The sequence below is a fragment of the Volvox carteri genome, assembly GCF_000143455.1.
Source record: "Volvox carteri f. nagariensis unplaced genomic scaffold VOLCAscaffold_38, whole genome shotgun sequence".
Classification (NCBI taxonomy): domain Eukaryota; kingdom Viridiplantae; phylum Chlorophyta; class Chlorophyceae; order Chlamydomonadales; family Volvocaceae; genus Volvox; species Volvox carteri.
Genome location: NW_003307581.1, coordinates 736,839 through 764,332, shown reverse-complemented (window position 1 = coordinate 764,332; position 27,494 = coordinate 736,839). Strand labels below are relative to the sequence as shown.

The window sequence follows — 27,494 nt, the reverse complement described above, 5'->3', positions numbered from 1 at the left end:
GGCTTTGTAAGGACTGCGTTGCCCAGGAGCCATGATTAGCGGGAATGCGTTGCCCTAGGGTTAGCCAATCCCTTCACAATGCATCTGGTAGGACTTCCTTAGGAGCTGTCAAGATCAAAATACAGGGAAGAAACACCCCCAGTGGTGACCGCATGAGCTACTGACTCTACACTGTGATATACAAGAATGGCGAAAAACCTAAAACCTTCAACCTGCTAAGTACTCGTGCGCTAGTCAAAAAGTCAGATGCCAGCTGAACATGCGTGCAAAGTGTAGTGGAACTTCGAGCTTAAAATCTCAGGTCAGTCGGAAATAACCTCAAAGTCGCTGTCCTTATCGCCATCGTCATCCTCGCTACTGCTGATGATGTACGTTGCCTTAGCCGCCGCAGCCCGTCGGGCGCGTTGCGGCCGCTCCTCTAGGACGGTCGCCATGGGCCCAGAACAGGCGGATGCCCCTCCAGTGGCGCGTGCGAGAGTTTTAATTCCCAGTGGCGACGGCCCCACACGGCCCTTCTTGCCCTGTATGACGTGTGCGATGCGGGTGGACGGGTTTCAACAAACGGAAAATTTGGGCAAAGATGCACCTGGTCTTGTCCCCGGGCAACAGACCACTTATCTAAGTTTGCGTACCTTGGGAGCCACAGCTGGTGATGGAGCTGACAGCTCAAACGTTGCCTCCTCGTCACTCGTGTCAGCATCCTCGCTGTCCTCCTCCGACTCCGGCTTCTTGGCAGCAGCCCCTTTGCGTTTGGCTACGGGAAACAGTATCATGAAGCGAACTTAAGGTTAAGGGCTTCGTTTTCATTAGTAACCAGGGCCACAGACTTACCGGGCTGCTTAGCTGTCGCAGCAGTCTGCCTGCTCCCTCCTTTGGCAGCAACAGCCTTTGGCGCGGCAGTCTTCTACAGGAATCAGGGGAACGATTCACGTAATCAGAACGCTTTCCTACAGGACTGCATACCGCAGGGAAGACTTACAGCACCGGGTATTGTCTTCAAGCCTGGCGCCGGCGAGTTGACCTCGTCCACGTCCACAAGGTTCGCTGCCGTTGGCTTGGAGGCCCCTACGCCCAGTGGCTTCCCCAGGTTCAATTGGGTCTGGATGCGGCCTGAAACATAGAAACGACGATACCGACAGCCAGACCAAGTAGTTGTTGGTAGGTCATAGGCGGACTGTGATGGAAGTGCATAATAGGCGACAAGGACAGGATACACTATACAAGCATGCCCTTGAGCCCTCAGTTCGTACTGGGCGGTTCGCAGGTACGGTGTACGCACCTCCACGACCATGTAACACACACAAGCATGCGTAAGCTGATAAGCAGCATCATATTACCTGCAAGGCGAGCAGCCAACCCTGCCGCTTCAGGGTCTGGTTGAGTGCGGCTGTCATCCACGCTTGGTTGCTCGCTGCCTTGCGAGCTGGCCGGCAGCGGCTTTGGCTTCCTGCCACGCCCCGTCGCCGCTGGTTTGGCCGGTTTTGCCGAGGGTACCTTTCCAGCCTGGCCCGGCTTAGTCGCCAGCTTCTCGTCGACCTCCCATTCTGCTGAGTTACCTGCGTCCGTATCGCTATCGCTCTCGACGACCTGCTTGCGGCGAGCATTACCAGCTGCGGCAGCCTTGCGTCCAGGCGGCCGGGCAGTCGGCTCAACCATAGCGGGACCAGGATCAGGCTTGGCAGCCGCCGGGGGTTTTCCTGTGGCCTTCATCACTGGAACGTCAGAAGGAGGTTTCGGCAACTTTGCGTCTGCCAGCGACGCCTTCGGTCCCGGCTGGGCAGCTGCACGTTGAACCGGTGCAGGCTTGCGCTTTAATTCGAAATCGGAGTCGGAACCTCCACTGGAAATGTCGTCGTCTGACACGACCTTCTTCCCAGCCTTCCTCCGGCCAGCAGGGGCAGTGCGGCCCTTAGCTCCCTATAAGAATACAGAAAAAAACATGAAGGACCCTGAGGTACGACTCTGATCAACACTGCAATTATTACTATTAACCCAAGGACTCACCGCCCCCTGACCCTTTCTGGCCGCCAACTGTTTCCGCTTGGACTCCTCCAGGCGAGCATGCTCTTCAGCCTCCCATGCGTCGTATGCCTGTGAGGGAAAAAGGTGTAGATTTATGATCCTAGGGTCATGACATTGTTTGGTATAAAGCATCGCCTTCCCCAGTCATAAGGGAGGATTATCTTATGCATGCTGAAAACAAACACCCATTCCACATACCACTTCGAACGCATCAAGGTCTTCCGCCCACATCTGCCGTCCGGTGATGCTTGCAAGGTATTCCACGCGAGCCGCAGCTTTCGCGGCCTCCGCCCGAAGGGCCGCAATCCTCTCGAGGGTCAAGCTGTGAATTGACATGGATAGCAGGTACTCGTAACCTGGTTTGCTCGCCTCGCTCTCCTGCGCGCCGTCCTCATCGTCCCTCTCAGCAGATACGTCGTAGACCTGTCAACAAAATTGAACGAGGGGTTCAGCATGCATGATTGTACCACGGGAACTAGACGTGCACATCATGTGAGGGCAGGGCACCCTTTCTTTGCTACTCATGACCGTGCCCTTGAAAATAGCGCCGATTCGTTTGGCGATTGGCGACTTGACAAGTTTACCTTCGTAGCTGTGTTTGTCTTGCTCATGCGATCGAAGCCTTGGGCTTCAAGATCCTTCTCAATGTCTACCCGCTTGCGGTTGCGAACCTCCAGCTTCCCATGCACGACCGCAAGGATGAACCGGACCTTGTTGTCGGCACGCATTTGATCCATTTGGGCAAACTGCATAGAAGATAGAAGCACGGTTGGCACCGCATACAAGAAATGGTACCTAACACATACTAGGACAGCCGTGTAGCGCCTACCCGGAGCATGGCGATACGGCGCTTTTCGTAGTAATCCAGGCGCAGTTCAAAAAATTCGGCGATGATTGCCTCCGGGCTCTGGTAGTGCTTGATAATGCCATCCTTCTGGAACAGCATCATGTTGCCTACGACATTTAGACCAGGCATACCCGTGCATCAGATCAGCAACGCCTTAGGATATTGAGGCCCGACACCAGTTCCGTTGCAATAAACGGGACATGGGTCCGCATTAAAGCCCGAATGAAACGAACGCCATGCTCAGCGCAACCCCAATGCAGGGAGCATCCCCGGCAATATGGATAAGACGTACTCGTGGTGACCTTCGCTTGCAGCTTAAATTTAGCCTCCAGGCCACCAGGAGTAGCCAGCAACTCGTCCAGCTTGCCGGGCAGGAGCTCCACGACGAAATGGACGTTGGAGTCGGAGTGGTGCTCGTGGTAGTCCGCAATGAGGGGTGCCTCGTCCTGGGAAGGCAATGGCCATGTGGAAAAAACCACAAGTAGCATTACGACGCGACGTCATTTATGCTGTAAGCCTTCGGCTGGCACCATGCCACCTATTGCCCGCATCCGTTGCAGCTGCGCACCTTATCTTGCGGCCGCAATAGGGTCTCCAGGAACTCCTTGTAGTCTTGTGTCCACTTGCGAACCGGAAGCTCGGTGACTTCGATTGTGTTAGGTCCAGTCTGTCTCAAGAAAAAAAGGGTCCTTAGATGGGTTTGTCTGTGTTGCAGTCCAAGCAAACAATAATCACCAACCCACCTGGGCTACCAAGCCCCCGACCACGTACGACCGTGAGCCGGACTTGTGCGGCACCTCCGTGATCGTGCCGGTGAAGCCACGGTACCTGAACAGGAGCCAATATTGCGATGAGCGGGTTCCAGTACATTAACTGCTGGCAACACCAAAGGCACACGTTCATAACTCTTCCACAAGTTCACCAGGCCCGTAATGAAGAAACTCACCAGGGGTGCAGCGGGTCCTGCTCCTCGCCGTTCAAGAGGCGCCTACAAAAGAATGCATAGAAGGTTTGAACTCACGCTCCAATAATGACGCTCATCATATGACTCGCTTACCTTAGGTTCGCGATGATGTCACGGGGATTGTAGTTTGGAATGAAAGTACTCCAGCCAGTGCCGATACCTTCCGCGCCGTTCACCAACACAGTCGGCAGGATCGGCAAATACCTACAATATGAGGCGCGTTGACATGCTACCTGAACTTTTGTATGCAACGACGTTTTGTGTTGAGGTAGTGCTGAACGGGCTAGAAAGATTACTGACTTACCACTCCGGTTCTATGCTTTGGCCTTCCTCGTTCAGGTATTTCAGGAGCACGTCATCATGCTCGTTGAATAGATGGCGAGTTAGTTTTTCGAGGCGCGTATAAATGTAGCGAGCGCTGGCAGCATCCTTTCCACCCTGCAGGCGTGTGCCGAACTGACCGCTGGGGTGCAGGAGGTTGATGTTGTTACTTCCAACAAAGTCTTGTGCGAGGTTTACAATGGTACTGGCCAAGCTCTGTTCGCCATGGTGGTACGCGGAGTGCTCGGCTACGTACGCGGACAGTTGAGCCACCTGTGCCAGTTCAGCAACATGTCACCAACATGTCAAGCCCCGGGTTGAAAGGATGCGCCTTGGGCATGGGACATGCATCTCACCTTGATATCCTTCTTCAGGTTGCGCTTGAAGCACGCAAACATGATTTTACGCTGCCCGGGCTTCAGCCCATCCAGCACATTAGGGATAGAGCGATCCAGGTCGGCGCGAGAGAAGAGGATGAGCTCCTGCAGCAGCAAGTTCACACCATAGGGCAAAACCTATCCCAATCAGTACAAGATCGCGTGTCCTTGCGTGTACTGCATTACATGTCACTATGCACTACAGCTGCTCTGCACAACCATGGAGTCCTGACCGCTGTATAAAGCAGGCATCACCTTGTTAATGAAGTCCGCGTATGAAATCTTTTCCGCGGACTGGTCCAGGTACGTCCCCGGAACGAAGTTACTGAGCCACTCCTTCCGGTCGTCCACCCGTTTCTTGCTGAAAGCAAGCTCGATAGCATCCCCATCTTCGTCGCCTACGTGAAATTGCGAATTTCAGGACCTTATGAAAATGTACTACTTGGCAATGTGTCTTCTTACCCGTCCACACGAACTCCTTGCGGTGCAGATTCAGGCGCGAGAAGTACTCCTGTGCTTCCTCCTTGGTCGAAGTACCGAGACCCTTATAGTACTTTATATCCCATCCGCTTGTGTTGTTGTCCAGGCTCTCCTTCCATGCCTCATACTCAGGCATGGTATAGAAAACCTTGGTCTCGCGGCCACGGCGTGCCTGACATAGGACAGTGCACCAGTGAAAGCCGACAGTGACAGAAGTCGTCCAGTCTCCTAAAGCCATGGACATTACCAATTGCTGGGAAATGCCCGTGTCTTGTACGCATGGCCTTGGTGGGCGACGCACGTTCAGTCATTTGACTCTGCCAGCTGGACATGAACAGGGCCTTCCGCACTGTGTTTATGTTCGGAAAAAAGCTGGACGGTATAAACAAATATCGCACATGAATGACTCACCCTAAGAACCCTGACGTCTTGGCGACAATGCAATGACCAAACTAGAAAAACAGCAAATGGCCCATTGTCAACACCAGCTGGCTGATCCCAGGAATCCCCCGGTTCACCATCGGCATTCCCTGTGTTCATCATGTGTCTGAGCCACCCCCGTGTTCACCTTAACGATAGGAGTGATGAACTCAAGCATGAAGCCTGGAATTTTCAGTAAAGACGGGAAAAAGCTGTGCATGAAGTTCATGATGAGCCCCTTGATATGCGAACCGTCGTGATCCTGATCCGTCATGATCATAAGGTGGCCATACCGCAAAGAGGACGTGCTATCGTACACCTACAATACGACAAGGAAAAACCGTTGGCCATTTGCACGGGACAGCATTTAGCGCCCAAGTAACCCCTCTGCATCCTCACCCTGCCATGTTGCAAGCCCATGATCTGTTTGATGTTCTGGATCTCCTGATTCGCAGCGATTTGGACCGCGCTAGCTTCACGCACGTTGAGTAGTTTGCCCCTGAGTGGAAACACTCCATAATGATTGCGGCCTACTACACCGAGACCGCTGACAGCGAGTGATTTGGCGCTATCACCCTCCGTGAGGATTAGAGTGCAGTCCGTGGAACGTGGGCCGCCCGCATCATTGGCGTCGTCTAGCTTTGCCATGCCTAGGTAAATGGGACACATCACGGGAACTGGGTTAAGCACACATCATGCCTTGGCAAGCAGATGATGAAAACCCCGCCCGTTTCGAGCTTGCCGTGCTCACCAACCAGGCGAGAGCGCTTTACACCGTCCCCCTTCTTTAAATCTTTCTGACTCTTGAACTCCGCGTATTTGATGATGCTGTCGGAGAGGCCTGCCTTAAGGACCTTGTCGAGGAGCGGGATCGGTAATTCACACTTGGATCCAAAGCTAGTGGAGCGGAGGGTCAGCGTTTCTTTGGTCTGCATAGCGAATGAAGGGACGGTAAGTGCGGCAGAGGAGCAGTACCAAAAGCACGATCTTAAACGGACTTGCCTGTGAGTCAAAGGCAGGGTTCTCCACGTAGCAGTTCAGGAATATCCACAGGTGGTTGCGAACCATTGCTGGCTTGATTGCCGTTGTCTTGGCCGTTTTCTTGCTTAACTTCTCTATGCAATGCCTGCATATACCCACAACGTGTATGGGAAAGTGTGCGGGGTCTTGTATCGGCCACAGGAGACCTTACTTCACAATCTGGTTGACGATGTATTCCACATGGGTGCCCCCTTTCTGAGTCGAGATAGCGTTAACAAAGCTGACCTGCACACGGAAAGCGAAGCACCTGGTCACTACAACTTACACGCGGGACTCGGCCTCCGTGTGCAACCATCAGGCATTTACCCAAGCACCTGCTGGAACGACCCATCTGTAAGGCTGATACAGATCTCCCAGCGGTCGTTCAGACGCTCACAGAACCTTGGGATCCCATTGTCCTGTATCAGAACCAGGGTTTGCAGCGCAGATTAAAAGGAAACAGATGTCGTCTGAGGCGGAACGGCATTAACAGCTAAATCATTGCTGCTCATTCCGGGATCCCCTCCCTGGCACATGAGGAACACCCCGGAACCAAGTTCTTTTCACCTTGGGACCCAGGTACATGTCGACGTATTCCTGGAAGGACTTAATGCTCAGGCGCTCGCCGTTGTAGAACACCTGGGTATCCACAGGGCATTATAACCTGTCTTCCATTAGAGCAGGCAACTTAACTGAAACTGGAAGAGAACCTAAATCCTTCAGCTGTCACAGCCATGGAAAGCCTGGTGCTCGCATCACGTAATAGCGTACCTTGACGCCTTTGCCCAGCACTCCAGCCATGTCAAACACACGGCGGCGAAGGACAGAAACAATATCTTCGTCGAGCTCGGACATGCCGAATTTAGCAAGGTCAGGCTTAAACGTGATGCAAGTCCAGTTGTCGCTAGCTTTGCAGTCTGTAATCTTTGGTGTACCCTTCTGTTGCATATTATTAGTAAACGTCTGCTTGTAGCGTCGCTGTCGCGATCCATCACAAGTCTCGACCGTGAACTCCGTTGAGAAAATGTTGGCAAGCTTTGCGCCATAGCCATTGCGGCCGCCTGTAATCTAAGGGTAAGAAAGTACACAAAAAGATGCAACAGTGCAGCGTCCACGGCAAGTGAACACTCAATGCCAGGGATGCGTACATGATGACAATGATGTACCAATTGCGATCAAGTTAACCCTCACGCTCCAGCAACACTTTGGGCCGCAACGTGCGGGGACCCGGTGCTGGGCCGGGGATTCCCTCCATAGGACCACATGCTTGCGACCCGCATCGTAACACCCTCAACTCTTACCTTCTTCTCGCTGTCATTGTAATTGCTGCTGGTGAGGAGATGCCCAAAGATTAATTCTGGAACGTAAACCCCTTCCTCCTTATGCACTTCCACGGGAATACCCCTGCCGCTGTTCCAGACACGTATGCTGTTGTTAGCCTACCACATGAATGGGGATTCGGGGCGCAAGTTTTTAATGCACGGATGGGCCGGCATATGTCTTTTCAGGACAACCGATACGCTTACGGGGTCGACGTCCACTTTAATGGTGTCCATCGTCGGGTCCCGAACCTTGTTGTCAGCCGCGTTCACGAGGATCTCATCAAATATTTTGTATAACCCAGGTGGATAGTTTACAGTTTTAAGCTCCATCTTCTGCCCATTGTGCACCCAAATTGTGTTCGGCTGCCGCTCCGTGCTGCCGATGTAGGTGTCAGGCCGTAGAATGATGTGCTCCAGCTGCGTCTTCTTCTGGTACATCTCCTCAATCGTCTTGCCGCCGGCTGCAGCGGCCACATTACTAGGTCCTAGCGGCTGCTGGGCTTTAGCTGCTTTGAAACCCTTGCCCTGCGGCAAGGCAGAGAAGAACCCTGTGTCGACCTCATCCCTATATATTGTAGGCAAGACAAACACACCTTGGGAACGTGAGCATTTTCTGCATCCTCTACAACATCCATATCCATTGCAGCTTGTTCAATTGATGGGGCCCGCCAGAACGAAAGTAAAGTCAAGGCCACTAGTCTAGCGGCAAAAATGCAGTTAGCTTTTTCGAAATCACTTTGCGGTAACAGTCAAGAACAAATGCAATACTTGCTGTCATCTTGTTTCAAATTCCATGGTTGTACGGCACACAAGAGCCATTTTTGCATAATGTCATGGTTTACAATTTATCAGTAAATGCGTCGACGTTTTAATTCTACCTTCTGTGTACATTAGGGCATTCATTTTTGCTAGTTTGTTCTTTCCTCACCGGGAAGGCAGCCCAAGTCTTGCGTTGCGGTAGGATGCACAGCAGAGGTGTCCCCAGGTTGCCAAAATTGGCCTGCGTATCTGCATATCATGTTACTCCCAAATATATGGATAGTGAACCTCTGGGATGGCAAACACACCAGTGAATCCCTTGAGCCTTCTGGATACCGTCGTACAGCACTCACCGACACTTCTACATGCAAGAGTCAGCCGCACCTGCGGCCAGGCAAAGTCATTATTACACAGCCCTGAAGCAGCTAGTTCCTATCCTAGCTTACTCTGCGTTGTGTGATTACAGTAAGCATCGATCCTGTTGGCGTGTCAGGAAGACAGGTACTGCACAGCATGGCATACCATATGGGGCCATCCTCAAAGCATTTGTTCCATCGACCTGTAAATATCTGCTCTTATGCGGCAAACAGATTTTCACTCCTGCTGGAAAGTTTGTGCTTATTGTTTTGTTGTTGGGGTTGTGCCCAACTTACCAATGTCTGCAACCTTGCAGTATTATTGCTGTGCTTGATGCGCCATAGGGCTAGCGGTTCCTCACACATCTGCGATGCTGTTGGCGCTCCGCAGCTGCCTGTCGCCTCCGCTACTTGCCTAGCTTTAGCTTGCGCCTCCCGGCTCCGCCTCGCCACACAGGCAATGCCCATCTTAATTGGATAATCCCAAACTTCAATGCTGCGCCTCGGTAATGAGCAAAGAATATTTGCACGGAAATATCCCAAAGGTGGTCCGTTCGCTAACGATGCCGGTTGGTAAGGTTCCGTACAGGAAAGCATTCTGAAACCACTGAAGGTGTCAAAAGGTGAACTGCTTGTAACCTAACATGCACTTAAAATGCCTGCCAAGTACTCCCCGCTGTCATATCTTGTGCTGCTGTCGTAACCGCTACGGTAGCAGAGCTAAAGCCTCTCACAGCAAATAATATTGCGCCACACCAAATCACCAGTAATATTATTAATGCAAATGGCTGGCATGGTCAACCGATCTTGCAAGTCGCGAACTAACAGCAGTCGCCGGCGCAGGCGATCTGCAGCAGATGTGAAGCTTAGCATTTCTGACTGCTCCTCTTCAAACAGTGACGTTGAGGAGTCGCCATATGCTGCGATGTATGCTGGGTGAGGAACAGCAACACATGTTCGCGAATGCCATGGTTTCAGTCGCTTTTCGCCTGCAGGTGCCAATCTAGTGTTTGTAGATAGCTTGTTACTTCCATGCGTCTTATGCGCATTTGAAGCTTGAAATGGTGACCTTGCGTCCTACTGCAGCATCGTTTTGTGTCACGAAACCAGGGTCACTAAGGAGTACCAAGCAAGGGATGCGTCCACGATGGTCAGGAACTATAGCTTATGCCCATAGAGTTTATCGATATGCTTAAATGTTTTACCTGCAGCTCAGGAGGCTGCTTGGAAACCGCCTCTGTGCGCCAAGTGGAAACCGTTTGTGGCTCGCATACATATGCGATTGTCGGGTAGGCACTGGTAGGCAGATGGCCTGCTTTGGGTCCGGTAACGCGTGCAATTTACGGGTCATTTCGGTGATTGGTTGGTCACAATGCAGCTACCGCGGCGGTGCGAACAGCAGCCTTAAGTCCGAAACCTCTCCAGGTAGCCAGCGCCCGGGAAAATCCGGAATCATCAGCGTGCGGGTACCGCTTATCCCCCTTTTATTATCGAATAAAAAAGGTCATTAAATTCCAAAAAATGGAAATGTACATGCTGATGGTGCTAAGCGGCACCATAAATGAGCATGCGCCCATAGTCCTGGTGCCGTTTAGCACCAGCAGCATCATGCACAAGCAATTACCTGCATTTGCAACGGACCAGAGCACGTTACAGCAGGCCGCCTTCCCAAACGCAGGTTCACGCTGGCTCGCGCCATGGGCCCTGGCACGCGGCTGTGCAGTGACCTGTTTGAGGTCGGTGGCCAGCTATTTCGTCTGGAGCTCTATCCAGCGGGCCTGAACAGCGAAACCCACAAGTACGTCTCCCTCTTCCTGACGACTCCCGGTGTGACGCAGCCGATGCACCTGCTGTACGAGCTAAGCATACTGGACAAGGTGAGTTCCAAATATAGGACAAAGTCGCCCGCGCTAAACGTCGCGGGTGGGGTGCCAATAGCCGAAACCGTAAGGAGGCGGCTGGGGAAGCGCCCTGGATTTGCGTAAGTGCTGAACCGATTCCGCCGAGCTCGCATGTAGGGGCTTCAAGTTATAATGCGCCACACTTGCACCTATGCATGCAAAATGTGCAACATGCCTTACTATGCTCTGTTCAGTACTGGGGATGCAAGTGGGTCACCTAACGCCGCTGCTAAGGCTCTTGAACCGCTGCGCTGCTGCCTGGGCACCCGCACCGCAGGGCCAATCCCGTCCGCAGCACATCACCGAATCACGCACCGTGCATGCGCCGTTCCCGGCGGAGCCGGCAGCCATCCTAGCACCCCAGCCGGGCGTCGTGGCGGGGTTCCCCAAATGCATCAAAACCAACTTTCTGCATCGAAACGCTCGTCGGTTCCTGCCCGACGATACGCTCACCATTCGGTGCGTACGTGGTGGTGCTGTCCAGATATGACAATTGTCCAGATGTGATGGACAGGGCCCGAAGCGCGCGCCGACGTGAGATGTCCTTTTCGCGACGCACCACTTCCCCGTGAGCGAGGGTTTGGGGAAAATGCCGATGATATGGACTTTTTAGATACGGCGTGCAAAGCCTCTGTCCGTGCGGTGGTGTTAGTTTCCTGGCAGCAACCCTCCCTGTCTGCCTTTTCCGAATCGGTTGGTTTTGCTAAGTGCTATAGATACCGATCAACTTGCCCGCGCCCCGACGACCCGATACGTTTCCCAGGGCGACCGTCAAGGTACTGGCGGGGAAGAGCTCTTTCCCCGTCGTGCCTTCCGCGGCACAGCTCTACAGCCTGCAGCCCAACCGTGGGTTGGTATCACCGTTTCCGGCCTGGCAGGCACCACCTCCATCGACCCTACATAGCCCAGCGGGTGGAGTGCTGTCACCACCATCGTCTTACATGCAGCAACCCGCCTACGGCTGCGGATGCTATGCCAGTGCGCACCCGTTGCAAGTTCAGCTGCCATGCATGCAGCAACAGCAGCAGTTCGGCGGTCAATCTGGATATTTGGCCGCGGTACCTTTTCCCCAGGCAGCTCCGCCTTTTATGATGTTCCCGCAGCAGCTGCCGTACACTGCGGCGACCTCACCTGTCACCTCCGGCCATAGCAACCTCATGCTCTGACACGTCTGTGCATCCGTTGCACGCAGTACGCTCCCTGCCCGGATGCGGTGTTAAATTTCTCTGTGCATGTGTTTCAAGCAGCAGCTGCAAAAGCGTATGACCGCCTTAGCGGACCTAACGGCTCCAAGTCGAAAATAGACAGAAACGAAAGCTCACTGCAATAGTAGCATCGATGTGAACTGTTCATCCACCAATAATGGAAAGTGGCATAGGGCTTGGCCGTTGGGAAGGTATCCAACGTTTGTCGGGCTGGCATCACTTTTTGCTTGCATAGCTGTTCTGGGGACTGACCGGCGTGGATGCTCACCATATGTGCCGTATGCATGACATCCGGATCTTCTTACGTCGGTGTACGGTATGGCCATGGAGCTAATAGATTGTACGTTATCCGGATCGTTGCCCAAGCCGGGCGCTCGTTAGGGTGTTGCACTCGAGCCGTTATGGGCTCCACTGTAACTACTACTGCTCCTCCTCATATTACTACACCAGTTCCTATTTAAATTATTTATGCCGCATTGAGACGTGGGAGCTGACGGTGTCTGCACGTTCTCGATTCAGGGGGCCCCTTTGTTCCTAAGGCATACTTCGCAACGATTGGCTGGTGGTCCGTGGCTGTCGACATCCATAAGACTTCTTCCCTGGTTTTGCTTTTTTCCACCTCGATTACAATTCTTCTTGGCTTGCGCCAGATGGGTGTAGGGTGTGTTTATTTGCGATGACACTTTCAGATCCGCGGCAAAAGGAATCAAGGATTCCAGTCGCCGATTCGTAACCCACAGGGGTTACCGCCTCGTCATTCGTCAAAGTTCCTCCCAAGAACATTAGGGAATATCGCCATTCCCAAGCAGTGGATCGACCAAGGCAATCCAACCCGTCGTCGTATCATCGACCTCAACTTCCTTACATAGGTCAGGCACTACTGGTAACGCACACACCAATGCCCCCGGAGGATTCGGGATCGAGACCTGTTAGGGTCGAAAATCTTTCCGACGGTGGAAGGTACGTGTGTCCCTGGTCGAAGGACGGTGATAACTGAGGATAATGTAGTCCTGCGAGCTGATCAGGAATGAAGTTGAGCTGCCAATGATCCGGCAAACTCTGTTGAATGTCGGTGGTGGATGCTAAACCTGAGCAATCCATTGAGAAGCCGGATAGGGTGACTGGGTGAGGGTGCCCCGAAATACCGGGGAAGGCAGGGTAGCCGGGTGGCGGCCACGGGTGAAGATATGCCCCCCTGTCCCACACATCATAGGATGCATGGCCTTCGTATGACCACACACACACGACGACACACCAACATGTCACCCTTCATTTAATGGCGCAGCCCAAGCAAGATCCATTAATAGAGTGCGCCCCAAATAACGAAAGCCGATTAAATAAAACAGGCAACGGGGCTGAACTCTGTAGCCGACTACTATTCGCAAGCCCACAAAAGAGTCCACGTCCGGACCAGACACACGATTGCATTAAAGAGGTGGTGCTGGACACCATGATAGCTCCACCTTACTTTGCCCATTCCAGCTAGAGGAGATTTGCGATACCAGAAGTTTTGTACCCTGGGGCTTGTTGCCATGGTCACCTGGGACATCCTCGCCATCCCTATCAGGAATTCGTGTCACATGGCATACACGATCCAAGCAGGAATCTTAGAAAATCAGATCCACCATCATTAACCGCAAGGCAAGTCCGTGCTTCTGCAGCAGAGCGGACACGTCCTCGTGTGACCGGGCATTAGGCACGTGCATGGTTGGCCAGCTGAGCCGTAGTCGTTTTTGCTATCGAGATACTCCATTCTCCGTGTGATTATTGTTCCCGGAAACAGGGACTGATCATATAGTGGGCTAGCTAATGGTCACTCTACCGTAACATGTCCGTTCGTTTGCCGGCTCACGCGAAACAGGGGCGACACAAGCCCTCGTCCCAAACGGTCTTGCCGGCGCATCTTGCAACAACGGCGCACTTCCACGATGAACCTTGCTTGTGGCAACAGTGACGGATGTGAGGAGGCATCTCCGATCTTTTTAGGGCGTCTGATACGGCAGATAATTCAGATCTACATGCCAAGAGCCATGTGAGAACATTCAGTTCAAGTGGCTGCCAATTCTTTCATCAAGCATAGGCAGTCATTCCATGCAGAACGTACGGCACGCATAGCGCTCCCTCCGATACGTGTTGAGTCCCTGTGCACGATGAAAGCACACGTGGCCTCCGCCGCGCAGCTGGTGTCGCGGACGTTAATGCCGATGGGATTCACTCGAAACCCACCCTTCTGGCTCGAACCTGTACACGGGTTCAGACAACACACACTACTGACACCGCTCCCTTCACACCCGCCCGCCACAGCCATAAAGCCATTCCAAGCCGCCCAAACCGCTCACTGCACAACTGAATTTCGTTCTGCATAAACGTGCGTTTCACTCTAATAGGCCTCAGCCATTGCGCACGTCCGCAATGATAATTGGCCGTGTCATATTGTCCATGCATTGCAACTTCAACTCTTACGACTCGGAGACATAAACAGGTAGTTCATCCCTCCTTCCCTCGGTAAACACTCCACGTCGCCAGTTGCTACGAGCAATTCACACCCGCTGCCCTATTGGCAGTACTGTACCCCGTGCTCGCAGCACTCCCAGTGTACATCACTCACACCGCTCAAAGCTTTTGTCACTCACCCTCGAATCAGCACCCCTTCATACTCAGCAGCACCTCAACTGAGTCTCTGGTGCATAAATGCAAATAGGTCATGCATGTCGTCGCCAGGCTGCCCTGGCGCCCTTAGGCATGTCTGAAGTTATCCCGATACTGACATCCTAAACACTTTCCGGGCCATGAGCCCAACCTGCGTAAGCTGGCTCACGTCTTGCAGCTTGCGCATTTTATAAACTATTACTGACCCCATTCTCTCTCGGCACATTAAATAGACTCGGGAGCTGCCAAAGCACGCAACTCTTGCCGCACTTCGCCCCGCTCCGCCAACGCATGCATGCACGCACTCCCCTAAGCGATATTCTCTTTCAATGCCCACGCCAGCTCTGTAACGCTCAGCATCGCGCGAAGGGAGCCATGCATGCGACAATCCGTTCACGGCTCGCCCACGCCTTCTCATACTCTGCAGGGTTGGATTATTTAATATTAGTAATATTTCGCATATGAACGAACGTTCGCAAGCGAGGATACTTCCATACCTAACTTTTATGGCCTGGCCGCGGCAGTCCCGCTAGCCATCGAGCGCATGCCCCCTTATTGTTAACATGTCTGTCACGCTCTGCTTGCGATGAAATTGGCTGAAATGCCCCGTTGCACAAATCCGGCGAATTAGCAATTCGCCGCTCAATTCCCCCTTCATGGTGTGTTTGCACCCACTGTCTTAGTGCATACAGCTGACGGCTGCACATGCGGCTACATGCAATCGCCGCCGCCGCAGTGCCAGGATCAGCAGCCCTCAACGCATGTTGCTCTCCGCGCAGTCCTCATCCTCGTCTTCGCTCTCCCAATCGCTGCCATCTGGGCTTCCGCTGCAGCTGCTGCTCTCACTCTCCACATCACTTCCTGCGCTCAACGTGTACCTGTCCGGCATCATGCTGCTTCCGCTGCTGCCAGTGCTGCTACTGCTATTTCCACTCCGGTCGCTGGAGGTGCTCCCGGCACCGGCGGCAGTTCCGTTGTCCCCAATGAAGCCGCGGCCGTGGCAGCCGCCGTTACTGCCGCTGGTGCTGCCAGTGCCACCGCAAGCTTGCCTGTACTCCTCCAGAGCCTGCAAACATCCATACATACATGAAGCAACAGTCAGTAATCGGGGTGCCAGCTTCTCACGTCGGCTACATACGGACAATACGGACAACGGTCACGCAAGGCCCACACATGCGAGCCATGCCACCCCCCAACGCCGCAAGCCATTTCCTTTCGCAATTCACAAGCCAGCCCCTTTAAAAGCATTTTGAGCTCTTTGATGCTGCTGCGTTTGTTTTGATTTTACTGTCTCCACACACGTAAACGTTTTCAATTGTAGAACTGATCCAATCCACGTAGCGATAAACACATGGCAGCTAAGCCAACAGCAGCCTTTCCCCAGGCGGGACCGCCAGCCTTCCATCTATCCTTCCATATGCCACGACATGGTCACACAGTGCAGGTTTTGAACTCACACGTGTTGCGGCTGGCGTAGGCTTCAACGACCAGTCCACCTGCGCGCACACCGGGCATTCCGCCCGGAAAGACCCGCATGTAAACATCTTGCGCCCAAGCCAGCCGTCACAGCAGTCCCTGCGAGTCCGTGCGGGTGGGTCACCGGCCGCGAAATGAGTCAGCACGTTGGCCTGAACGCCCAGGCCAATAAACGATTACAAGAACAATGCTAGACAATTGGACTTCCCGGCCGGACCCACGCTTCTTCCCATTCCGTTTATCCTCCGAACGTACGTACATCCTGCCCCCCGGTGCACAAGATGCAGCAACCCCGCGGGCCCTTATCGCACCTGTGGAACGAGTGGCCGCAGCCAAACGCTAGGCAGGCTCGCGACCCGGTGAAAGCCTCCCCACAAATGGGACATTCCTCCGTCACGCTTCGCCCGTCGAGCGAGAGGACCGTATTGAGCAGTCGCAGGCGGGTGAAGCTGTCAGCCGTCCGGCCCTAAGGGATGCAAGCAGCGGTGGTGGCCAAAGATGAGGTCCAGGGAAGGAAGGCGCACAATAGGCGTGCACGGTTGCGTTAACCCAAGGTCATTCAGACCCAAATAGTCCAGTCCATGCACGTGTTTGAACGCAGGCGCTGCCCAGTCCTGTCGACGGCCCCTACCAAGAACCCGGTGTGTACATGTCTTACCAGCGGTACATGATGTCGTACATCGGTCCTAATGCGCCCAGTACCTAGGAAACACTCCAGAGACACCACTTGCGTTTCCTGCTGCGACCCCTGCTCCCTCCTCACCTGCATGTTGCAGACTTCCATACTCTTGGGCAGGACCCGCTGTAGAAGCGATGCTCGCAGTGGCGCATCGGCAATGGCCGCGCATGATGTCACGCAGCCGTCAAAGGTGGCGGAGGCTGCTGCCAGGTCCCTTCGCGAGATTTGCAGCTCCGCCAGACCAATAGCACAGTAGGTGAGCACCTCGTACTCCCGTAGCTGAGCTGCAAGAGAGGTCGCCCGCTCCAGGTTGCATATGGCCTGCAGTGCCGTGGCCACGGCCCGGTGTACGCGAAATGCATGTCGGTGGTGAGTATGAGGGTAGGTAGGGAAGGTGGCCAGTTAATCAGCCTCATCGTGGACAGCATTGCCGGAACGGAAATGGCATTCGATGATTCAGCAGGAAACACCCGTCATGCTTTGGGTCAGCTTCTAGCCAAGCTTACATAACAAGCAAGACTGGTGGGACAAGCATGAGCGGGTACAGGGTACAGGGACTTACTTTTAGCACGGTGTCGCTGCAGGGCTCGCGGTCAGATTCCACCAGGCCAGCTTTACCAGTAAATCCGGTTGTGGAGGGATTCGAGCAGGCTGCAAGTTGAGCCTCGTAGAGCCTGTCAGGGGATGGAGCACAGCCACCGGAACGCAGGACGTGGCGAAAGCGGTTGTAAAGCAGCTAAGACAATACTACGAAGCCTGGGGCTGGTGAAGCATCTAATTCGGGCTATGAGGCAATGGATCTGTGACGGGTCTCGTCCATGCACGAAGTCCGGTGCGTCGTGGTCGCCGTGGACATTTCGCCGTGCGCCAACGGCAGGCCTGACCATGCCAGCTCGTGCCGAAAACATTCCTGATAACTATTACGATTACACAAAACGGAGAGCGGGTAGTTTTAATAGATGGTCCCCTCGGCCCTCCCGCGCAGCTTACGAGGAGAGGAAACACCGATTTACGAGCTCCGAGCGCAGGCAACCGTTGCTTGCACACCGCAACCCATCTTCCATCAACTTAACTCCATTCACTGCACATATACATGTAGGTTTGGAGGAACTGGTGATTATTATTAGAACCACGGCACCCAACGGTCGCTCGCGCGGTTTTCCAGTGATTTTCCTGGCTGATAGCGTGGAGCACTAACATCAGCTTACCAAGCTGCTGCATATCCGGTTGTGACGTATAAACGTCCCCTGAGTGAGGTGTTCCCAGGGGCTGACGAAGTAGGTGGTCGTCCGTGCCGGTCAAGCCAAACAAACACATCAGAGAATTTTTGCTACGCCAGTTTAATCAGTAAAATTTTAAAGAGCAATATACGTGCAGCTACGAAGTGTGGCCTAGTCCTTATCGAAACAAGTGCTTTACGCCACTGACGTTTACCTGGTGTAAAATGCTCTAGTGGTAAATTCTACATATAGGGCGAATTGATTGCAGTGAAGCAACAGATGGTGTCTTGTCAAGTGTTTTGCATGGAGAAGAATCCACCCTTGGCGTCCGAGCTGGCGGTGCCGACAACCCGGACGATATACGGTTGGCTACCCGACGCTGACAGAGCCGCCTGCGCAAGGGGCGTAAGTCCGGCGTGATGTGATGAATATTTTGGTTTTCCTGTTCGTCTCTTTTACATGCTCAAGGGCGAAGATGGAATTGAGCCACTCACAGTAACCCAAAGAAAGCTGGTGTTTATTCGCAGGGCGCAATGCATGCACGTAACTTCAATATATCCAAAGAAGACATCCCTATAGTCACGATACCGTTTTTCGTACCACCGACGAGTGTGTGTGTGTGCAATTGGGTCGTGTGTAAGTCAGCACGCGCCCTTGGAAACGCTTGAGTCCTAGTCGACGTTAAGTTATCATATAGTCCGTTGTATTCTGCTAACTAGCATCGGCCATCGTTGCTGTTATCACGGCACTGTCGTCGCTTGTAATGGCAAGCGGCATGCGTCCTCAAGAACATTAATGTCCGTAATGTACAGGTTATATATCATCCCAACGGCCGGGCACTCCGATCGGGAAAGTGAACAGCTTGGTATGCTATGCCCAGGTGGCAGCTGATAGAAAGCCACTGGCAGGCTGCGTATACGTTGCTGCCGACCCATGGTTTGGATGAAGCGGGTTCGAAAGGATCACCAGTTCGAACTGCACCAGTAATGTGTTGGCCAAGGCAGGAAAAGGAAAGCACCAGCTCCACAGGTTGTGGAGAAAGTCATGCACATGGGAGCGTCCAGTGGCGCGAAAAGGCGGTCAGCACATAGTTATTTACAAAGCCGAACACATAACTGTTGCCGGCGTGCGTGTATTACCTACTAGGGCTCTCCATATATTGTGCCTACGGTGTGCGACGTACGCTCAATACTGCCCTAAGCGTTAACATTGCACTCTAGGCATTTGTCAAATGCAATACTTGTCGTTCGCTTAGTCGCACGGGAGAGGCCACAGAATGAGGCACCGGAGGACCCTTCGCATGAAGTGCAATAGGTCCCCTTGGCCCGCCTGTGTAGCCTGATGTGACTAATATACGTTGGATAGCGCTGGTATGCGCTTCCGGGTTGGTCGACGAGAGATTCTATCGTATTTTTTCTGAGCATAGTTCCCTGAGCATTGTTCCCAGAGCATTGTTCCCTGGACATCCCGAAACATCCCGAACCCCGGCCGGGCCCTAAAAGGGGCAGCCATTTTGCAAATACCTGTCATGAAGTAACGTAGGAGCAGTCTAGCATGGAAGACCACCCTACATCGGCCGTTTTCAGCTAGGGGCATGCGTTTGTACGTGTATAAAACGTTTGCAAATCATGGCATATGTCGCGCTCTCAACCATCTCGTAGCTCGGTGTTTTACCCCAATTCTAGCGACGTTCATTTCCGCATGTTGCGGATGGTCTGTCCTAGCCTTATGCAGCCTGATTTGGCACGTAGGTTAAAGTTCTGCACCAGGGATGTGTTTAGTCATTCTAGAGGGTCTACGCTGCAGACACGTTTCTCCATGTCAAGATTTTGGCAATCCTTGTTACCCTGGGTTACCCCACCTTTATATATATGACCGATGAATCTGTAAAGCCGACTTGAGTGCTTCGCACTTGATGCAATACGCACTTTCCTCAAACCCCAAACCTGACACGTGACACCTCGCCACACGCCTCATTTCACACCAGGCCACGCACTTGGCCGCGCAAGCAGCCAACACTCATCAGACACTAGTCACGACTACGCCTGCGTTGTACAGGATCAAAGCTCACCATCCTTGGCACAACACAAGACGTGCCGCATAACAAACCTACGGCGATATAACAAGGCTACGCCGATAAATCCTACGTATCCACCTCCCAAGTGTGCGTAAATAGTTGCAAAGGCCAACGGAGGTCAAGTGGCCATTAACGTGAGGAATCTAACATACGCCTACTAAGCTACGAAGCACTTGTCCCAACATCCGCGCAGCAATATATTGAGTATATTAATAGAGAGCATGCAATTGTTGTTGCCTGGTTTAAGACAATGGGGACATGGCATCTTGAATTCATGTCTCCATGCTGCCTGCTATGAGCTCCAGAGCCAATACGGCAGACCCAAGGTGTTGCCTTCTCGCGGCGTAGCACTGGTGCAGTATGTGTGCACATATCACCCTAGGCGAACAGTTATTGGCAGGTTAACTTGTTTACCACACCCTGACTCCCTGATGGCGCGGTTGCATATTCATCCTGTTGGCCTGTTCCTTCTCTTCTTCGGACTGCTCTCATGGGGTAAGCCTTATAGCGGTGCACTTCCACAGCATGAAAATTTCGGTTCCGCTTACCTTGCGTCTGTCTCATTATAGTCGTGGCGCTGGGCGGCGTTGGAGCAAGCACGAAAGACTGCACACAGAACAAATTGGATCAAGCTGCATCTTGCGCCAATGCCTATCAACTGGAATGGTACGCATGGCCGTGTCGCCCTGAAGTCGACCTTACCACGCAGTTGACCGGAACACTGTAATGCTTACAGGTGGAGCATTTGGTTCGAGTTCATTTTGCTGGTTATAATGATCCTGACGTGGTAAGTTTCAGATGTCTGCGTCTCGCTGTAACGGGCTCAAGGCTTGACGCCTAATTAATGGTCCGCAGCTTTACCGTCGCCTTCGACAAGGCCCGACACATCTTCTTGACGTACTTGGTAAGGAGAATGCAGTGAAAGCGGTCCTGCCTGAAAATGTATTGCCTAAATCCGTCTTTGCTATGCGTGTAGGGTATGGTAACGGTTCTGCTGACCTTCACGGCTCGGAACTTCATCACCAACACGTTCACAATTGTGAACAAGGGAGGCTCTTTGTTTGGAACCTATAAGACAGGTATGGTGTTTAAATAATTGGTGCTAGACCGCAATTGGCACTGGTTTTAGGCACATGGGCTGGTTCGGTGATTGATGTGTCGTCGGTCGTCTTCCCTGACCATTGTACGCTGTCCCTGACTGCAGATGCATACAACGCGGCAGCTGCGGGCGCTGTTCTCCTCTGCATTACAAACTTTGCGCTAATTATTTTTGTTGGCCTGGGAGCTGCTGGTCCCAGCAACGCATACACAAGCCTGGGTAACACCCCCTCGCCCACCTCTCTCCAGACAGGCTCCTCGGCGCCTTTGGAGCAAAAGTACCAGCCATCGACTTACCAACCATCTAACTTCTAGGCCGTCTTGCTGTAGTGTTGCTCTAATGGCTAGAATGACCCCTTGCAGGATGGCAGTGGTGGGCCAGCAGTGCGTGCTGCATCGTAATTGTCGTGCATAGGTTTTGCGCATGAGCGCTTCATTTTTGGGGGAAGATTCCGCTGCTATTTGGATGGTGGTTGTGGCTGTACTAGGCTTGCGGTGGGTGATTTGTGGTGATGGAGAGTGCGGGAGTCGGAACCTTGCTCAGACCAGACCGAAGCATTTCGTCAACATGGATTCTTATCGTTATACACGGAGATATCTGTGGTTAAATACGTGTAATGTGAACGAGGTCTGCAGGCTCATGTAACCAGTGCACGACACCCTAGAAACTGCGACCACATATCGCACATTTTACAAGCGTCGTGTCTGTTGCGCCCGTGCCGCCCAGATTCAGCATACATAAAATAAGGACAGCGGCCGTCGATTGTGTTCTCCCCTTCGGTTATAATCACTTGGAACATGGCTGCTTGCAGCCCTGCTGCTCCGGAGCCCGTTGTACAAACTCCGCTAGATACGTTGAATCGTTGTGTTGGAATGGCGGAAAGACTCTGGTTGGCCCAGATTGCACTCCGCGCTGGCAAAGCCTTGCCTTTACGCTTGCGCACCGACAATGGCCTGTTGGTCCCAAGGTCCGCCCATTCCATATTAAGGTCCAAAGAGGCGCCTTCCGCGAAAATACCATGACAGGTGAATCTTTGGCGGCGTCGGGGTGATCACATAGGCTCGCAGGAAACGGAAAGGCCGCTAGAAACGGGCTCCCGGTGCTAATAAGACGACTCGCGTAGAGTAGCTACCAGCACAAAGGTCGCTGAGGAACGGCTTGCTGTCGTCTTGAACCACGGAATCGACGGTGTTCAGCTTGCGATGTAGAATCGGTTGAGGCCTAGACTGCCGGACGAGTCCACAAAGTATTGTATGTCCAAAAGCTACCTTACTATTGAGCTGAAAGCTTGGCAAATTTTCTGCCATAGTTTCGCGTGGGCAGGAAATAGGAAGCAGCTAATTGGAGCGAGGTATAACAGTCTGCGACAGCTATATAGAATCTGTGGATGGAATTCAGGAGAACAGTAAAATTCTTGAGTTGAGAAGCTATAATTCACGTAGCCAACCATGGTTGGGGAATTTGAAATTCCTCAGCTGGATCTTCGTGCACTGCTGTACCGTTGCTTGTCTACCAGCCTTGGTGGTTGCCATGCGTGCTGAGCCTATCTTTATAAGGCCTTGAGGAGCAAGGGGCTAACCGAATCTCCGATTGCATGCGCTAATTAAATGGGTTATTGTCCGTCCAAAAGTGGAAAACGTGGCGCTGCGTACCTCCTCCGCGTGTACTGAGAAGCCGAACCGCCTTGCCCTTGTGCTCCCACGGTAAAAACATGAAAGACTGTGGCTTCCCATTTGCGTCCTTGCTATTTCGCAGAGGCAGCTGCGGACTTCCATGGGTTTCTAACAAGGAATGGGGGTTCGCGTAACTTCGCGAGAGGATACCATCCGCATGTCAACCTTGCACCCAGCACCTATGATGTGCACCCAGCTGTGGGTAAAGAACCTAAGCTAGCTTTCGCTGCAGAAGGAATACTGCTCATGCACGCGACTGCTACCGCGCTTCAGAGCGGAACTGACCGCTATGGGACAACGTATTCGTAGGGCGGGTGGCGCTTGATAGGTGCAAAGCGCGATGGTAGCGGGGGCGGGGAATAACTTGCTGCGAGACCAGAGAGCTGGGGAGGGTAAGGAGCGCGGCTAAGGGGGTAGTGGGTTACCTATGCGACTTTATCATAGGTTGCGCCTCACATTATTCAAAAAGACGATGCTAAATGTGGAATTGCAAGCACTGGTCTCGGAGCCTGGCAGACGACCTAAAAGAGATTTGCTTTACCATTCGTAGAATGCATTCCTTACAATGTATTGGGTTGAGTTTAAGAAGGGCTGGTGCACTGACCTTGCAACTGAAACTTAAGCCGGACGTACATGCCAAAGACATCCATTGAAGGCATTCCCAAGAGGAAGGAGAAGACGTATAATAAACTGGTGAATACACGAAACTGAGAATTCAGACGGATCTTAAAGTAATGCGTTCACTATTAAAGTATTTTGTGACAGGTGATCCTAAATGAGAGCAGCGATCCTGCGAGGGTGAATACTGAAGGTAGAGATGGTGGACGCGGCGCCAGCCCTGCATCGGCGGGTAGCCGGGGTCAACGTGGCGTAACAAAACCCGTCACCACTGAAGATGGAGGCGCGACGGATCCGGCGGCACTGGCGGTTAAGAATGAAGCAGCTAAGCGCGCCCGCGCAGACGAACTAATGGCTCGTTTGAGCAAAAAACTCCGCGTCACAACGGGTGACAAGAAGCGACTGAAGCTGCAAGCGAAGATGCTGCGCGTACTGCCCAAGTGTTCCCTCCCGCAAATCGAGCCGAAGCTGTCGGCCAGTCCACCAGCACGTGGCTTGGCGACCGGCACCGCGGCTCCAGGCCGCTCCATGGACAGCAGCCGGCCAGCCGCTGGCTGCAAATTTGAACTTTCTCGGACGCCAAAAGCTGCACTGCTAGCGGTGACGCGAGGCAGCAGCACTGAGGAGGTCGCACGGCTGCGGCTGCGGCAACAGCGGTTCGGGGATGCAACGGCCGCAGCTGCGCAGGAGGCGAGCGGAAAGGCACGTGCACTACTGCTTGGGTTCCCGGGCGCCAGGGACCCGGTAATCGAACCGCGTTGCTCAACTCACGGCATTGAGGCACTCACGGCGCAAGCATTTCAATCCAGGAGGAGGGTGTGACAGATCTCCCCCTCCTATCCAATGCTTCCTCTAGGGTTAGCCTGCGTGAAGCAGTCCGTCAATCCTGGGCGACAAACTTTGAGATTTCAGATGTTCAGGACAGCCAGCCGAAGGATTTGAATTTGCACTACCGTGTCTTAAGCTCTACAGGCCACTGATCCAGCCAAATAGCCTCATCACCCTTTTACAGCTCCCTTGTTATATCGCGCCGGCTCCTGAGCAACATCCTTGCGTGCTTTCCGGCGGCCCAAAGTTGCAGCGATCATCCTCAACCCATCCACTGCTGCGTATCTCACGTCGTGTGCCAGCAGGGAGATGTGGTGCTGGCTGAGTCGGGCGGCTACGGAACCAGCGAGGCCCTGGAGAAGGAGTACTTGCGCCTCACAAGTCTCCCGCGAGTTGCCGATGTTCGCCCGCCGGCTGTGTTGGCCGTCGCCCTGAAGCTGGTAAAGGCCAAGTGGCTGCAGCGGCCGGATTACGGCGCGGCTTCGGAGCAGCTCAAAGCCATTCGGCAGGTGTGGTGGCCAACTGGGGTTTCGGACCGCGCGAGCATCGCAGGACTGCCAAGGCACCCGGTCTGTGCGTTTGTATTGCCGGTAGGCACCCCGGGCGATGAGAGTGGAGCTGCAGGACCATCCGGGCAGCGCAAAGCATGAGCCTGCAAAGAGATCGCCTGCTATGGCTGGATGACTCTGTAGCTCGGGATCAGTTGTGGGTTGTGAAAATGGGTGATGCGCGCTGGGGCGTTGCCAACAAAGCGGTAATTGTGAAATTAGGCGCTCTTGCCCTTCGTGCCGACGGAACGGCTGCTTAAAGTAATGAAAGTGTTCCGACACTGCCTTTGCTGTGTCCTTGCCGCGCGTTGCGCTCCGTAATCTGGCCAGGACTTGACGGTCCAGCATGTACGGGACCCGTTGACGGTTGACGTGTATGAAACCCACGGGCGACTGGCGCTGGAGGCCGACGACCTGGCGGAGTTCAGGCGCTGCCACGGCGTATTACGGCAGTTGTACGGCGAGGGGGTGAGCTGCGCGTTCGCCGGTGAAGCTTTGCTGCCTACCAGCATGTTCGCAAAGCCCAAGGGCCCTCTTGGTAGCGATTGTTGCGCCTTCCACTGTCATGCTGTGCCAGCCAAGGCGAGGCGCTTTGCCCATCATTTCTGGGGTTATTATGTCTATTACTGTACTCTCCGCTATTGCTTGGTCGTGACGTGGAGCGTCGTCGACGCCTTCTTGTACCCTGCCAGTTGCCAGGCAACCCTGCAGAGTTTGAGGCGTACGGGTTGCTGTACACTCAGGCGACCGCTGCCGCCCGGAACACGCTGTCGATGGAGCTGAGCCGGGTGCCAACTCACCTGCTGAAGCATAGCTTCATGCGTCATGCGCTGGAAGTGTGTTCAGCAGCAAGGTGTGATGCGGTGCCGGGTGGTCTGGGTGATCGCGCTTGTTGCCCACAGCGAGTGAGGATGATAAACCTTATCGACATATGGCATGTAGGCGAGGTCCATAATGCAAGCAGCTGGATACTGGGGGGTTGTGGGCTAGTGGCAAAAGAGCGACCTGGACGCGTCGGGAGTTTACGACCAGGCCGGATGGAGGTACGGACTGGAGCCCCGATTGAGAAGGAACGCTCTGCGCATTGCTAGAGGTGTCTTGCTGATACGGACGCTGAGGCGCGGGAACCCTACATAGCGGCACGGTGGTCCTGGGTTGCCTTGTGAATTGGTAAGGAGCTTGTGGAGGTCACGGCGCCACTACCAGGCCGCTTCCGGTGTGGAAAGACACCAAAGAGCGAATCCAGACACGCCTTGGTGTTTCGAACATGGAGCGTCAGTTGAAGAGACTTAAGGGGAGAAAGGAGGTTATGTTATGCTTTGGGGACCCCTCCTATCCTGTGCACTTCGATTTGGAAGTAAGGTTGGACCTTTAGTTGGCCGTCAGGTTCAATGGGACGCCCGCCTGATGCTGCCTCCGACCCCTCAACCCCTCCTTCAGGTGCGGCAACTACGCACGCTTCATAGCCTTGTATGACGGAGCGCCGCGGATGTCACCGTACATCATGGACCGGCTATTGGGGCAGGTGGGTCATTGGGTGTTTGCGTTGCCGTAGGGTGAATGTGCAGCATGGGGTACGCCAATAAACGTCAAAATGCTGGGAGCTGGCTTCTTAAATTTATGATGAGCCACATAACGCAGTATCCCTTGTGTTGCCGTGGTTGCTCATGACGATTGACACTCCTCTCGTGCCCGGAAAAACGGCACGCAGATGCGGGCTTTAGCGCTGCAGAGCACCGTGGCTGCATTCAAGCCGCTCCCCGTGCCGCTGTCACATCTCGCAGCGCAACTGGGACTTGAGACCGAGGAGGAGGTAAGCCGTATGATAGCAGGACATAGCTCTGGGGATACCAGATAGTGGCGCCTGGAGAGCTATTCCACAAATTGGAGATGAGATATGCGCTTCTTCAATTTTATGTGTGAAGGGGGGAGCATGCCTTTGCTGTGACGAACAGATGACAGGTTCTTAGGAGGAATGAAGTTTTTGCCTACATTTTGAGCTTGCATACTTCGTGCACTAAGCCTCTAGTGGCTCTTCGTCAGAATCGCCAGGGACACGCATATGCAGCTAACCGTCTTACAAGCGTTAGGGAGATTTGAAAGGTTGTGGCCTAGGCCTCATGGGATCCGTGTACTGCTAACGCCTCGCTCTGACGCTGTCCTTAATATCCCTCCTTGCGGGATCCCCCCGCGTGCTTCAACAAACCTACCTATGACGACGGAAGGCGGCGGATTTGGCAGAGCAGTATGGCGCGGTGGCGGACAGGCAGACTGGGTGTTTGGATACGAAAGCTTCTGCCGCTCAGCAGCTACTGGCGTCGCGAGGCAGTGCTGCCCAGTAACGTTCAGGGCTGGCAGACGACTTTTCGGCCGATGATGGTGCAGGCGCGTAATTAAATGTAAACCGCGCTATGTTAAGCTGTTGTCCTTCCGTGTATTGCGCACCTCCCATTCGCGTCCACTCGTGCCACAACTTTTGCTAGCCCGCTGGGGCTGCAACCTCCATATATTGAGGCCGGACTGCACAGCCAGGAACACAGACTACGAAAGCAATTTTGACTACAAGCATTGCTTTGCCTGCCGACAGCTAAAAAGGTCATCTGCTATACTGCGGACCATCTGTCCTAACCCTT

The 27,494-nt window shown here is 53.5% G+C and overlaps 5 protein-coding genes across 5 annotated transcripts; 2 read left to right on the top strand and 3 right to left on the bottom strand.

The window, feature by feature from the left end:
* Positions 1 to 302: 302 nt before the first annotated feature.
* VOLCADRAFT_94599 (uncharacterized protein) lies at positions 303 to 2,091 on the bottom strand (the record flags this gene model as incomplete). The annotated part of the gene is made up of 6 exons (XM_002953734.1): positions 303 to 521; positions 633 to 754; positions 832 to 904; positions 980 to 1,110; positions 1,338 to 1,917; positions 2,005 to 2,091. Coding segments are annotated over 6 exons (1,212 nt in total), but the record flags the coding sequence as incomplete, so codon positions are not given.
* A 248-nt stretch (positions 2,092 to 2,339) lies between these two features.
* Positions 2,340 to 8,211, bottom strand: VOLCADRAFT_94598 (uncharacterized protein; the record flags this gene model as incomplete). Its single annotated transcript, XM_002953733.1, has 22 exons — positions 2,340 to 2,497; positions 2,594 to 2,768; positions 2,852 to 2,976; positions 3,162 to 3,315; positions 3,438 to 3,536; positions 3,613 to 3,697; positions 3,816 to 3,857; positions 3,927 to 4,037; positions 4,138 to 4,427; positions 4,511 to 4,636; positions 4,787 to 4,929; positions 4,994 to 5,183; positions 5,580 to 5,750; positions 5,831 to 6,081; positions 6,183 to 6,360; positions 6,407 to 6,557; positions 6,624 to 6,697; positions 6,787 to 6,870; positions 6,986 to 7,090; positions 7,223 to 7,519; positions 7,753 to 7,890; positions 7,978 to 8,211. The coding sequence occupies 22 exons, from the start codon at positions 8,209 to 8,211 to the stop codon at positions 2,340 to 2,342; spliced, it is 3,381 nt and encodes a 1,126-aa protein (XP_002953779.1).
* A 2,049-nt stretch (positions 8,212 to 10,260) lies between these two features.
* VOLCADRAFT_94597 (uncharacterized protein) lies at positions 10,261 to 12,119 on the top strand (the record flags this gene model as incomplete). Its single annotated transcript, XM_002953795.1, has 5 exons — positions 10,261 to 10,277; positions 10,567 to 10,765; positions 11,067 to 11,248; positions 11,553 to 11,847; positions 11,982 to 12,119. The coding sequence occupies 5 exons, from the start codon at positions 10,261 to 10,263 to the stop codon at positions 12,117 to 12,119; spliced, it is 831 nt and encodes a 276-aa protein (XP_002953841.1).
* A 3,278-nt stretch (positions 12,120 to 15,397) lies between these two features.
* VOLCADRAFT_106119 (uncharacterized protein) lies at positions 15,398 to 22,541 on the bottom strand (the record flags this gene model as incomplete). Its single annotated transcript, XM_002953732.1, has 8 exons — positions 22,138 to 22,541; positions 20,957 to 21,163; positions 20,644 to 20,672; positions 17,361 to 17,472; positions 16,883 to 17,119; positions 16,431 to 16,585; positions 16,101 to 16,218; positions 15,398 to 15,709 (listed from the first exon to the last, which is right to left on the bottom strand). Exons 1-8 carry the CDS (start codon positions 22,174 to 22,176, stop codon positions 15,398 to 15,400), a joined length of 1,209 nt encoding a protein of 402 aa, XP_002953778.1. The 5' UTR covers positions 22,177 to 22,541.
* Positions 22,542 to 23,436: 895 nt separating this feature from the next.
* VOLCADRAFT_106118 (uncharacterized protein) lies at positions 23,437 to 27,277 on the top strand. Its single transcript, XM_002953794.1, has 8 exons — positions 23,437 to 23,560; positions 23,633 to 24,187; positions 24,619 to 24,822; positions 25,192 to 25,329; positions 25,554 to 25,714; positions 26,302 to 26,386; positions 26,573 to 26,674; positions 27,087 to 27,277. The coding sequence occupies exons 1-8, from the start codon at positions 23,501 to 23,503 to the stop codon at positions 27,201 to 27,203; spliced, it is 1,422 nt and encodes a 473-aa protein (XP_002953840.1). The 5' UTR covers positions 23,437 to 23,500; the 3' UTR covers positions 27,204 to 27,277.
* Positions 27,278 to 27,494: the final 217 nt, after the last annotated feature.